Source organism: Hipposideros armiger, unplaced genomic scaffold (genome assembly GCF_001890085.2).
Source record: "Hipposideros armiger isolate ML-2016 unplaced genomic scaffold, ASM189008v1 scaffold_434, whole genome shotgun sequence".
Taxonomy (NCBI): Eukaryota; Metazoa; Chordata; class Mammalia; order Chiroptera; family Hipposideridae; genus Hipposideros; species Hipposideros armiger.
The window spans coordinates 82,322-96,896 of record NW_017731784.1 but is presented as its reverse complement, the minus strand read 5'-3'; the positions used below and the strand labels follow the sequence as shown (position 1 = coordinate 96,896).

Here is a 14,575-nt window from a genome sequence, read left to right as displayed (position 1 = left end):
GAATAGTTTACTTTATGTGTCAGTTGGTTTGTTGTGATTGGCATTTGTGGCCGTGACTATGTTGGTATTCATCGTGGTGTCTTTCCTTTCTCAGAGGACCTACCGAGCCATGTATGATTACAGCGCCCAGGACGAAGATGAGGTCTCCTTCAGGGACGGTGACTACATCGTCAACGTGCAACCCATCGATGACGGCTGGATGTATGGCACCGTGCAGAGAACAGGGAAAACTGGGATGCTTCCAGCAAATTACATTGAGTTTGTTAATTAATTGTTTCTCCTTGCCCTTTCAGCTTTATTCTAATGTACACTAAACCTAATCTTTTTAAAAGATAGAAGATACTTTTAAGACAACTTGGCAGTTATTTTCCAATAATCTATCCTTACTTTGACAATTAGCCACCCAGGTACCAGGAAGAAGGAGTGACTTCTGGGCTGAAAACAACAGCATTTTCAGGAATTCCTATAAACAAAATAATTAGGTCTGGAGACCTGGTGCTGCTAATTGTGTTATTGGTTTCTTTTGACTGGCTATTGAACCCTTCTGGGAAATGTATTTTTGTAGACTTTAATAGAAATGTTGATTGTCACGTAAATGTAAGAAGTATCTGAAACTTCTTAGCTGTCACTTTGGAATCACCAGGAGCCAATTCTCTCAATTCAGTAACACAGCCAATAATTTAAAAACCATTTAGCTTTGGAGTCATTAGGCAATTTCCAATTCCAGTGGAAAATGCCTAATATGATAAATGTAAGTAGTGGCAGAATGACAGTTTGGTTAAGATTATATTGACTGGTGGCCTTAGGGACTTAGAAATTTCTACTGAACAAAGAAATTTTTTTGTTTTTGTTTCCTTGGCTGATGTGGTTCTATTTATTTCTCATGTGTACCTATCCCCATTTACATTCTATGGAACCAAGTGTATGCTTGGCTCCACAGAATGACCGGACCAAATAACTTCACAGCTACTCTGCAAAGGGCCAATTTAAGGTCATCTCTATTATTTCCCTAATAGCCTTTACCCTGTTGCATGCCGTGTAGGTTCAAGCTTGTGTAACATAAGCAGCTGCACCGCCCATTCCTGTTACTGCAGCAAAAAGTGTGGCTGATACCTAAAAAGCCTTTCCTCTAGTTGCCAGCTCATCAGAAAAACATATTTTGAAAAGTTGCTTAAGATTCTCCTGCTGCATTGCACTCTAGTTTTGAAGGATTTACACCTTAGGATATAGATGTCTACTCTAGTAAATAAGTGATTTAGGTGTTTATTGAACAGCTTTCATTAACTTAATGCCTCTGTTGATTTAAAAGTTAAGAAAACTTAACATGAGCCGGTGACAAAGTGGGACATGGAGTGTGCTGGAGAAAACCAGCAAACAACAAGTTACCAACTTCACAAACAGAGATGATCTAGTTTCTTATTCTGGGAAATGATATTCAATTCTGGAATGGAGACCTAGCCGCTGACACCTGTCACAGGAAAGACTTCCCACTTTCTGCTTTTTATTTTCAAAATTGCATTCAAGGGGTGAGATAGGGATATCATCAGGGATTTTAGGTACAGGCCCAACAGGTTGTTCACTAAAAAAAGAAATGGTCAGATTTTGATTTTCAGAGGAGTGACCTTGCAGTTCCCTGCTGGTTTCCTAGCCATGACTGCAGCCATTGTGGATGGGTCATGGAGTTTCACCTGGAGTCCACAGTCAAGATCACCTAAGCGATTAATGTCCATCAGCAACTTTGTTTTTCTGATTGTCATTTATTGGGGCCTGCAACAGGGTAGCATTTATGTAGAATCTGACTCATAATTGGAAAGAAACTGAAAAAGTTACAAAAATGTATTAAAATGTATAGGTCTTGGGTATAGCTACCATATATGATACATTCAAAGTAATGAACAAAATATCCTGTAAAATATTTCTTATTGAAATCTTTACTAGTCCAAAGGCAGATGTTAATTCATTTACACCATTGAAAGGCTAGCAAATACTTTCGAGAATTCATAATTTCGTTCTATCCAGCTAAAAGAGTAAATAAAATAACATTAATTACATGCAAGTTGCATTTACATGACACTGACATAAAATTGAAAGGAGAAAAATTCAGTATGTCAACTGTAATTGAAAATTAAAAAAAAATTTAAGAAAAATTCAGGCAAATTGCTAGAGATTTTTTTTAGGGGCTTTACAGATTTCCAAATAATGAGCTTGACTAAATTTCTATCATTGAAATGACCAGTCATGATTAAATTGATTAAACTCCATATCCGTTTTAATGTCTTGTACACACACCTACAAACACAAGCCGAACTTGCAGTATTCTTGCAGAAGTTCCTGTGCGTTAAAATGAGGGAAATAAGCTTGCTCAATTTTATTATATTTTAAGTAAATATTTATGTTTCACCCAGACAGACCTCTTCTCGTGATTATAAAAAGGAGTAGTTGTTGATTAAATTTGCAGACTAAATGTAGGACAGGTACAATTTTTGATAAATAGCACATTTATAGGAAGCTGAAAGGAAACTAACTTAAAATGATTATAATGGGGAAAGTTACCATAAAGTAGCAGCTTGATGTTTCATTGTTTTCTCTCATTCACTGATTTCAAAATCAGATTCACTGAATGTAATAGTCATAGTTATTTGGGGAATAATTCTTCTAAAAGTTGAAGCTTTGCCTACCAAGAAGTTTCTGCTTCCAGCTCTTAGGAATTCAGATCTGATCAGAATTTAACTAGAGGGCAGTTATTTTACAAGAAAGATCGAGGGAGAACAAGGTGTCACATGCTCCTGACACTCTAACTTGAGAGTTTTGTCATTGTTACCAAAGCTCGTCAGGATATTAAGCATCTCAGCAGAAATCTAGGAAACATATATGTAGAATATCAAAGTGCTATTGTCACAGCATCGTTTTCAAGACTACATCCTTGAACAACATCTGCACTTTCCACTCGCCCCCTCCCCACCTTCAATTTCACAACAGATATCTCATACACAATGCTGACAGCTAACGAAGGGTTTAAAACACACGTGTTTTAAAAATCAAGTTCAAGTAGACTTTATAGAGAGCATGCACCTGATTTTCTAAAATTGTGGTGTTTTCCAGTCTGATAAAAGCACAAGGAGCAGTTTGATATGGTTTGCAGGGTTCCCAAAACAAAACTGTATGTGGATCATATCTCTCTGGAGAAAAGCATAGCAACAGAATATAGTGCTTTTGTTGTAAGTTTTTGTAGTAAACGTTTTTACTAATTGTTGGTCTCTGGGAAAGCTTTCTATCTCTAACCTGTGGTGACACCATGCCTTTGTGTCTTCTTGTTATTGTTTACACATGCGCAGTGTAGCCCGGGCTGAAATATTTATCTGGTTGTCAGCTGTCCCAGTCTCTTCTCAGGCCTCCCCCCACCTGCACACACCACACAGGAATTTGCAAGCACAATTCCCAAGAACACCTTGTATGAAGATGGATGAGACTAGAGCAGCCCCCCTCTTGCCCCTGGGTTCATTGCTTGAAGATGAAGATGCAGTTTTCACAGTTTTGCCAGTCTTTCTTTCCTTATCCTCTCCCTGTTGAGCTTGACAACTCTCTAGGGGGCGGGAAGTTGACTTTTCTAAAGCAGTGGAAGTTCAGGAGATGCATCCTTTTTTCCGGGCTTATCCATCTCCAGTGGAATGTTTTTAATGAAAAGATAAAGAAAATGTGTGTGATCCTTTAATAACACATCCCTATAGGAAGTGGTTATAGTTTATACCAAAATTATAATATAGATATATTAAAAAAATAGGTGCCTTTTTGATTACCCTGGTTTATCCACTTGGTCTTGGAATGAAAAGCAAGCAAGCAAGCTTCTGCCTATTCTATAGTAATATTTTATTATACACAATTGGTATTTTTGTGGTGGGGAAATGTGATGCCCCTGACAGATATGAAAGGTGATAGCTGCTTGTCTTTTACCTCTAAAGGTTTAGAACTTTAGAGAACACTGACTTCTTCCATCTATTTCTGAAAGGTTCTTTGTGGATGTATATCTAGTTAAGATGCATACACATTAACTTTAGGTTTGAGATCTAAAACACCTATTGTGAGATAGAAGAATTATGTTATGAGACTGAATTCATGACACAGATGAAATTCACTTCATACATTCATGATAGTTTAGCTCTTTGCTTCTGATAATCCAAAAGTGGCTGGAGTGTGCTTGTTTTGGGTAATGTGACATGGAGATGAGAACGCTTTAGTTAAGTAAAAAGTTCTGCACGTGAATGCTAAACTGAAAGTCTCCTTCTGAAATATTCCATGCCCATTAGGGTCCTGTCCAGGCAGCTGCCAATGATTGATAATCAAAAAAATCAAGACATTGGATGATGCTTCTGTGGCCATCATTCCATGATGTTTAAACTTCTGCAATCCACAATCCTGGAAGGATCACCAGGGCAAATTTCCTCCCCAAATGTCCATACTGCTTTAGTGTATTCATGGGAGTTCCACTGCTTTTTGTGTTTGATATATGGTATCCAGTTTGCGTAGTATATACTTCTTTGTAATCCAGTTGCTATTAAGAAAGATTTGCTTAAAGGAAAAGAGAAATCTGTGTCATTCTTCAGTGTCCACACAATGAACGCTCAGCATTTAGAAACAACAAATGTGTTATAGGCATGGTGTGGAACTGTTGGTCTTTGACCTGTGATAAAAATGCAAAATTGAGTCATTGTGCAGTTTGGCTTCTGTTTGCTTCAAAATATGTAGAATTGTGGTCGATGATGAATTTGCAAGATTTTACTAGCTTTGAGAGCTTACGGTTTTGAAGGAAACAATGTCTTTCCAATGAAGGGACTTACAGAGCAACACAATGTTATTCCTATAATTTGGCCTTGTTATGCAAATTGTTAATACCAGCTATTAAAATATATTTTAGTAGAAATGCTTTAATTCATGTTTCTTTCCTCTACACTGTGAATCTTTAAGCCTTGGTGGACTAGAGCAACATCGTGCTGCCCAAAGGACTAACCTATGCAAACTAGTTCACATTTCAGTGGATGTCACAGTAATTGTGTAATAAGACATCATTTCCCTCCGCATAATGTACAGTGGCATTGAAATGACAAATGCAGCTCAGCATCACATATGTATAGTATAGTCACTCACAAACCCTTCAAGGCTACCATAATCATGAGTATTATTATTCGTTTAAAAGCAAATCACTGATTTATCTATTAAAAGTACTTGAATGATGTAACGAGAAGGATGGATGGATGTGTTGGCCATGGCATCAGTGTGGTCCCTGCAAATGTTCTCCTATGACAGAACTGCGTTTTCAGATGCACTGTCTCCAGGGTATTATTATTCTGTCTTCTTTCTGTATTTGTAAGACATTATAATGCTTTAATTTCCTATCTCTACATGTTCGGTTTGCTTAAATAAATGCAGGATATAACAAAATGGTCCCACTTGTTGATTCTCACCTTGGTTTCTTGGAGCATGGGTTATTGATAATATTCAGGTGTTAGGTCTATCGTAACAGCTCACATCAAATCTCATCGAAGGTATGTATGTTGGCTTCAGCGACTTGCATTGCTGAGTCATTCAAAATGTGTCTTCCTCCCCAAAATAGACTTCGTTTTAAAGGACAACAAGACTACGCTTTTTAAAGCTCAGTATCTTTCTGACTTTATATCAAAGTACTACAATAATATATCTTTGTAGTTCACTTCTTTCAAGATTAAACCCCTCATATGTCCTCAACAGCACAATTTTAATTTTCTTGAACTTGTCAGATGAAAGAAACAGCTTGGAGCAAAGAATAGAAAATGCGCAAATTAAGTACATGAAACAGGACGATGCTGTGATTTCTCAGCTAAGAATGGCTCATTTATTATAGAACATAATTGCTTTTCTTTCTAATGTTCCCATAGTTGGAAAAAGTGAGTTAGTCCCTATTTTTACCCCCATATAAATCTACTGACACCAGAATCTTAGCTCTATTGCATTATTTTGTAGAAGCACCTTTTGATAAGTTCTCCTAATTATAAACTGATAAACTGTGCAGATGACACATTTAGGACACTTGCTCATAGAATAAACACTTCTTTCTAACCTTGAATTTTCTTTTTTTTTATTCCAAAAGTATGAAATGAACATGTGTATGATAGTAATCATCAAACATAGCAATATTTCAAATTACAAAACATTTATTTATTTGTTTGTTTGCAGAATTTACTATCTTTTTCTCCCTCCAAGATTTTTTCCCCTCCATGATAATAAGTCTACTCCTTGGAACCCAAGCCACAGAGAAATAAATTACTTAGCAAGATTTTCTTTTTCTAAATGAAAATAATTTAGGTTTTGAATATACTATGCTTATAATTTTATTAACTTAAAAATTTGTGAAGTTACTTTTATAGGTAATTGAGACATACATAACCACCCGAAGTCAACCAAAATAACGTTTTCCAAAAATACTCAGACATAATAAATTAAAAAGTAGATAAAAGGAAAGTTTTGTTCCTTTCTCTATGTAATCTGCTTCTCCTAAACAGGATTGAATAAGAGTTTTGTGATGGCAGAAAACTGGATGTGGTCCAAATGGGAACTTCAGCTAATTTCTGTGGTTTGAAGCAACATTTTCATGCCTTTGTCTATTATACTTGTATTTGGGAGCAGCAGGGTTCTGATGAAAAATAGAATGAGAAAATAGGTTTGCAGGGTGAAAAGTCAATATTAGAACAGAGCACCCAGTTAGTGATTTTGTATTTAGACCATGACATTTGATCTTTGCCACCTTTCACTTTTTTTTTTTTAAAGTAGCAAACATGAAAGAGGATAATAGAGGAGATACATAGAGAAAGAGGTAAATCTGAACTTCGGTTATTCTACCTGAAAAAAATGTGTATGATAGTAATCATTGTACACACTTTTGTGCATCCTAAATTTAGTTATTAGATTGCATGTTAAATGAATTAGTTTCTGGATCTTGACCCAGGATAGCCACACTTTCTGCCTTTGTCCAGACAGTTGCTATCCAAGGCCATGACACAAATTAACTTTATCTCCCCTGATGTCCCCACTCTGGTCACAGCTGACTGGACTGTGGTTACTGAGCTATAGGCTGCCCAGGTGCCCTTGAAGGGGGCTGCACAAGAACTTTAGCAAGGAACAAGGGGGTGACTGTGGCTACCTTACAGAGTGACATCGGCACTGGTGGTCTAGGATAAAAGTTGAATTGTTTTTGCCACGCTTTCAGAAATACCTCAGTTTTCCAGGCTTACTCCGTAATAGCTCTTGATGAAGGTGAATGAAGGTGAAAATGGTCATTTATTCATTTAACATATATTTACTCAGTGTTTATGCAACTCAAGGAACAGAACATAGGAACTTTCCTCATAAAGCTTTTACATATTAGTAGGGGGAGACTGATATTAAACAACTAAGGATATGTATCTATATACTTGTGTGTACTCATGTAGACTTAGGTAATTAACTGCTTAATTGCAGTTTAGGAGATGTTATGAAAGGGAAGCCTGGTGTGCCCTGCGTTCTTGTAGCTGAGAAGGAGCGATCTGCGAACTTGTGGGAGGGTGTAGACTTCTTTGAGGAGCCGCTGTTAGAACTGAGTTCTGAATCTGCACTGAGAACAGTTTCTGTCCACCAAAGCATTAAGACCCATGGGAGCATTGAGTCAATGGCAGCTAGTAACAGGTACTCCAGTCCACTCCCAAATTTAAATTTATGTAGCAGTGGCAGGGTTTTCAGATTTTTAATACATTCTGTGTGGACAGAATTTATGCATGTGCATAAATTGATGTGTATGAACTACCCTTTTATTATTCTAATTATAACTTACTCCCTTTTAAAAAAGACCCAGCAGGTTGCAGAGTTAGTTGTATAAACAAAGTTTTGCAGATGAGGAATACTTCATTTCCTTTTTTGGATAATTGGTTATTACGTAGGCTTTTCCTGTGTCCTTACCTCCTCCCTGAATATTTTTGGAAAACGTGTGCTTATTGGAGTTTATGTTGTACATTCGGCAGCAGAACCATTATTAAAATGATTAAAATGCTGTTCTCTCCCATTTTAGATTTCACAGATTTGGGGATTGTTATTCTCATCTAATATGTGATATGAGTTAGACTTGCTACATTAACTGGACAACACAGAGAAAGATTACTCACAGTGCAAAAAAGTTGTTGGTAATTATATATAAGTCCTTGCTCTGAGGTAAATCGTGGCTTTGCTTATAGAATTCTAGCAAGAAATTTGAACATCTGCCTCCTTTAAAAGCCTGACAGTATGTTTGCACACTTTATCTTGGGTACACTTGCCTCATTTAAATTAATCATTGATAATATTTTGGATGTATTTGGTTCTCCTAATCGATGCCTAATAAAATGCTTGTTGTGGGAACACACATTGATATTTGCAAATATTTCCTGGCTTTATGTACATCAGTCTTTTAGAAAGAAATGTTTTGACTTTCAAGATGCTGCCACAAAAAGTGATTTCTAAACCCCTACAACTTTTTGTTATGTTGCTACTTTTAGGAAAACGGTAGCACCAATGATCCAACTATAGTGTCATATTTTTACAGTTAACCCTTGAACAACACAGGTTAGGGACACTGACTTCCCCACTTAGTTGAAAATCCACGTGTAACTTTTGACTCCCCAGAAACTTAACTACTAAAAGTGTACTGTTGACCAGAAGCCTTACAGATAACATAGTCAATTAACACATTTTATGTTGTATGTATTAAATACTGTATTCTTACAATTAAGTAAGCTAGAGAAAAGAAAGTGTTATTAAAATCATAAGGAAGAGAAATACATACATATATTTTATGCATTCATGGATAAATACTTAACTTTTTTCTCATTTTTAAAAAAAATATTTCCAGGCTATGCAGTTCTTCTGTGAGTTTTTTTGAATTGTTCCAAATTTTTTTCCAATGTTTATTGAAAAAAATCTACGTATAAGTGGATCCGTGCAGTTAAAATCCGTATTGTTCAAGGGTTAACTGTATCATAACAACACATAGTATTTTTTGTTTACAAACCATATTCCCACTTGTTTACATTAATTTTAGGGGGTGAGGTGGTGGGGTGGGAGAAGAGGTGTCTGAAAAGACTGGGGGACAAATGCATTTTTTGTGACTCACCTGTGCAGGTTCCTTCTAGGTGTGTCTGAGAACTATCTCCAGTGGTCCAGGTGACATGGCTTGTCTCTGCCTATGGTCATCTTCCCGCTGGAAAACCAAGGATGGACACAGTCAGATTTTTTTTTCCATTTTCTATGCTTGATGTCTCGAAAGACATGGAAGTAGGGGGAGAGGATAGTTCTTATGGTGATTTATTTTCTATGCAGGCAAATCAAAGATGTTTATGGTATGAGAACAATAATTACAGGGCCAGCTGAGTGGCTCAGTTGGTTAAGAGCTCGCTGAAGAGTGCGAGCTCTGAGCAACAGCGTTTCGAGTCCCAGCCTGAGCTGAGCTGCCAACAGGTGGCAGGATGGCTCAGCTTAAAAAAATATATATATATTGTACCAGCCTCTTGGTATCATTAAAAAGTCTGGGATTTGAAGGAAACTGAAACATTTTCTGAACTTTGAATAGGGCTTCTCGTCTTGATGTACAAGGTCAGACAGTTAAGTTCATGAACGCACCCTAGAAAAAATGCTACATATCTCATTGTTGAATATCACTATGGTCACCTCTGAAGTACTCCCCTTGGGAAGCTATGCACCAACACCAGCACCTAGTCCACCCTTCAAAGCAATTTTGCAACTCTTTTTCTGGAATGGCTATCAGAGCTGTTGTCAGATTACCCTTCATGTCCTGAATGTCATCAAAATGTCTTCCTTTCAATATTTCCTTTATCTTCGGGTAAAGAAAGAAGTAATTGGGGGCCAATCAGGTGAGTAGGGAGGGTGTTCCAATACAGTTATTTTTTTCTGGCTAAAAACTCACAGACAGTACTGTGTGAGCTGGTATGTTATCATGCTGCAAGAGCCATGAATTGTTGGTGAAAAGGTCAGGTCATATTAACTTTTTCACGCAGGCTTTTCAGCACTTCCAAATAATAAAGTTGTTTAGCTGTTTGTCCAGTTGGTACAAATTCATAATGAATATATATCTAAAAAGATTAGCAACATCATTGCAACAACTTCGCGAACTTAATTGTCAGATCTTGTAAGTTACTTGATCATGCCTGCAGCCCTAAAATTGTAGTTTTGTCATTTCTAACCCTTAAGAATTTGACAGACTTAATTATATTTATGCACTGATCAAAGATTTAGATTATGCTTGGTTGGGGTGGATGGGAGTTATCAGCAGAAAATATCCTCATCCCAGAGATGACCATGTCAGGTGAGTGACTATCTGTGGAGCAGTGGTGTCGCTGGCAGGAACGGGGAGGAAGGCAGTAGTAGCTGAGTCAAGAGCAGACACGAAGCTCTCAATGTCTAACTTGGATGAAAAACTCAAAAGTTTTAGCATCAAGTGCAATTGGATCATTCAAAATTATTTCAGCATCAGGAAGTAGAATCTGTGTTGGCCTTATTTGTCTTTTCATGTGTTTACAGTATAGTGGTGTCCACAAAACAATGCTTCAGGAAATTGTGTCATTTAGCCCCATTATTGGAAAGCTCAATTCAGAACACATCTGGAAAATGCTGAAAATTGAGTTCATGTGAATGCAAGTTGGGATAAATTCTTTGAATGTAGGATTGTGTGATGCCCAGCTTTTATATGGATTTTTTTTTCTTTTTCTTTTTTTTTTATGTCTGAGAGATTTATGTTAATCTGAGGGGAGCTGAGGAGAGAAATTGTGTTCTCTTGAACTTGGGTAACCTCACCTTTCTGAAGTGGATGAGTTTCAACCAGCAACCTGTCTGACCTTCCATGCACATTCCCCTTACACTCATACATTTTCAAGGGAGCAGAGACATTTAGTCTAACCCCGCCTTCAGGAAGGCATGGCGTGATTGTCTCATTTTATAGATTAGAAGACCAGGGCCTGAGAAAACCAGCCACTTGGTCATAATCAAATGGTGGCTGATTTGAAGGGTGGACAAACCCCAGCTCCTCATGTCTTCTGTCACTGTGCCTCTCCCATCACACACTGGTATTCTTCATGGATGTCAAAGTACATAAAATGGGGAGGGGGACAATGAACACATATCTAGCTGCCCTTCTGGTCCCTTTCATGTCCCAGTAATGGCTGTGAGCACCGAGTGAGGAAAGTGATCCCAGGCGGTGGCCCGACTTTGAGCACGTGAACCACAGCAGGGACACTTAGGAGCAGCAGAAGTAATGATGGTGTCCGGACTCTCCTATCACAGGCCAGGAAATCGGTATCTCTTTCCTTTAAGACTCTGCAACTGCAGATGAAGATAAAAGGAGAACAGGATCTTCAGAGTACTGATACCAACAGGGTCTCCTGTTCCATGTCCAGCCCTTTCTTCTCCTGGGAAGACTTCATAGGGAGAATTAAGCTGCCGTCTGCTCCAGACTCAAACCTCTTGTCATTTGGGTAGTTAAATGTCTACCCAGTTTGTTTTTAAATGTTGTTTTTCAACAAGAATTTTTGAAACACCTCATGTATGCCCCACTTGTGATGCCAGCAAGATGCAGACTTGGACTGTAAGATAACCTGTGGCCTGTTACGACATCACTGACCCTCCCCGATGTGTGCACTGCTGTTTCCTCCTTGCTTCCCTTTCTAGCTTATCCCTTCTCTTACCTGTTTGTAAAAAACATTGGTTTTATGCTTTGAAAAATCATCCATCCTAACTATAAAACATTCAGAAGAGTACAGAGAAGAAAATATAACTCATAAACTCTCAGAAATTATTGGTGTTGATGCAGATCCTTGCAGGGTATTTATACGTATGCATATATTGTTAATAATTGTCTTATAGACACTTTTATGTACTTTTCTCCATTTAATATTATATAATGAAAATTTCTTTTACTAAATAATTGTTTGAAAATATTCCATCATTCCAATATATTATTTATTTAACCCTCTTATCTGACATTGAGATTGCTTCCCTTATAAAATGATGTAATGAGTATTTTTATTATTATATTGTTATTTATTATATTTATTTATTATTATTATTTCCATTAGTATTTCCTTGTTAAATTCCTTAAAATGAAATTTCCGGGGACAAAAGGAAGATTTAATTTTAAGCCTTTTAATAAATATTGCTAATTTGTCACTCAGCAGGATGTACCAATTTAGATACCTACCCTTAGTAGGTTGTTCTTTTTTTATAGCTTTTCATTTCTGTGATTGCTAATGAGGTTTAACATTTTCCTCACATACTTATTGGCCATTTGCAATTCATTTTCCCCTTCCCCCCAACTTTCAGGTTTTCCATATTGTTCCCTGGGATATTCCACATTTGGATATGATTTTTTTTTAAATCTTTTGATGTATCTAGCCAAATTACCCTCCGGAAAGTTTCTACTCATTTATATTCCCAGCAACAGTTTATTTGTCTGTTTCATCAATTCAATTCTGACATTGAATGCCATTGTTTGTTTTAATTTTTGTAAGTACCCCTTTTAGTTACAGAAACTGCTTTATGTCTGGTACATGTTAATGCCATCATTTTTTTTTATATATACAATTGCTGTGTGTTAGAACCTAACAGACAATGCACAGAACAGAAAGAGAGAGGGAAGGAGGGAGGGAGGGAGACAAGGAGGGAGAGAATTTTGCAAGAGAGAAGGGGGAGAGTATAGTGGACCCTGTGCCCTTAAGTGTTGAAGATTGCTGAATGAGAGGAAGTATAAATAGAAAGGCAGATGCAGAGAGGAGAGAGGGAACCAAGTGTAAAAGAGGATGGATGAGAAGGAAAAGAGTTTGAAATTGTATCCGTTTGCTCAGGCGGCCGGCCGTAACAAAGCACCACAAGACTGGTGGTTTCAACAATAGAAGTTAATTTCCTCGCAGTTCTGGAGGCTTGCCGACCTCCAGGTGTGAGCAGAACTGGTTTCTTCTGAGGCTTCTCACCTGGCTTGTAGGTAACCATCTTCCTACATTGTCTTCACATTGCCTTCCCTCTGTACCATCTGTGTCTAAACTTCCTCTTCTTATAATAACACCCGTTGTAGTAGAGTAGGGGCCATCCTTATGACCTCATTTTAACTTAATTACCTCTTTCAAGACACTATCTCCAAATAAAGTCACATTCTAAGATACTGGGGGTTAGGACTTTACCATATAAATATTTTTGTTTTGGAGGGGGGTTGACACAGTTCAGCCCCAAAAGTCAGTACTTGTGGGTAGACACACACAATGAGGTACAGCATGGAAGGGCTTGAGTTTAGAGAGCTTTAAGAGTGACGGGACTGTCTGAGTGACCAAGGAAGACATCTGAAAGATGAGGAAACTAGGAGCCATGAAGTTGAGGAGACTGGCCTGTAGTCACACAGCAAGTTAGTTACAGAGCTAGGACGGGAGCCCAGGACTTAAGATTTCAACCCTCCTGGTTTCCCGGTTGTACCTCATTGCCTCAGGGAGCTTGGCTCTGCAGCGAGGCCGTGCCCCTGGGTCTCTCCTTCTCTGACTCCAACCCTTGGCAGTGATCTTGAGTCAAACAATTCACTGCTAGACACCCCACATCACCATTGCTAAATTACACTCTATGGAAGGATGGTTTCCCAGACATCTCCCACCTGCGGGCACCTCTCCTGTGCTATCAGGTTGGAGCCCATGTATCAGGATCAGTTTCATTGTACGCCCAGCCTGGAGCCCACCGCCTGCTGAACTGGAAGAGCTGGGTTTACAGATTAACACAACATGGAGGTGCAGTCTCCCCGCTTCCTGGTATTCCTCACCCTTTTGCCACCTCCACGGCCTCTCCAGAGTTGGGTTTATATATTAATTTGCACCTCCACGTATACCTGTTTATGGTCGCAGGATGTTGCATCTCAGCTTATATTTTCTTCATTACATTTTGTTTCTATCTCTTTGTCCTAAGTTCTTCTGGAAGCTCCAGCTCCCAGGAGGGGAGGGATTAAGACTGAACAATGGTGGGTCCTTTTGCATCACTACTGTGTCTCGACCTGGTTACTGTGTGTAACTGTCAGCTAGTGTGAACCAGTGCAAAAGTGCAGTTCCTAATTTCCCCAAAACCATGTGGTTTGTTTTCAACTATTTACATCCATCCTTCCCTAATACAAAGAAGTGCTATACAGACCTAGGACCACATAGTACTTAATAAGGAAACACAGCAAATTAATAAAGAAACAGAACATCCATTTGTGTCAACACTGATGATAAACTCATGTTCTTTCTCTAAGAATCCTCTCACTTGAATCGGGTTGTTTCCAGGATGCTGAATGGCTGGCTGACCTTGAACTCATAGAGATTATGGTGGAGGGATACTGAAGAAAAGAGCTGCATCTTGGTTGGCAGAGTTAGGGCCTAAAGAATGGAACCAGCATTACCCAAGAATTTTTACCTCCCAAGAATTCTTGGGAGGTGCTGCCTAACTTCTGTGCTGGTTTACTTTGTTCATTGGAAATAAGGTTTCCCTTTTGTGCATGTTCTCTAGATTCTGTTTGTAACGA

The 14,575-nt window shown here is 38.2% G+C and overlaps 1 protein-coding gene across 10 annotated transcripts in view; it reads left to right on the top strand.

The window, feature by feature from the left end:
• The window catches only part of NEBL (nebulette), a 389,725-nt gene extending 384,286 nt beyond the window's left edge, over positions 1–5,439 (top strand). For all 10 annotated transcript variants that reach the window (XM_019665141.1, XM_019665135.1, XM_019665136.1 and 7 more), the window contains one exon: positions 95–5,439. In XM_019665141.1, coding sequence (XP_019520686.1) covers positions 95–271 — 177 coding nt within the window. In that variant the 3' untranslated portion in view covers positions 272–5,439. The remainder of the gene's footprint in view (positions 1–94) is intronic.
• The last annotated feature ends 9,136 nt before the right edge of the window (positions 5,440–14,575 follow it).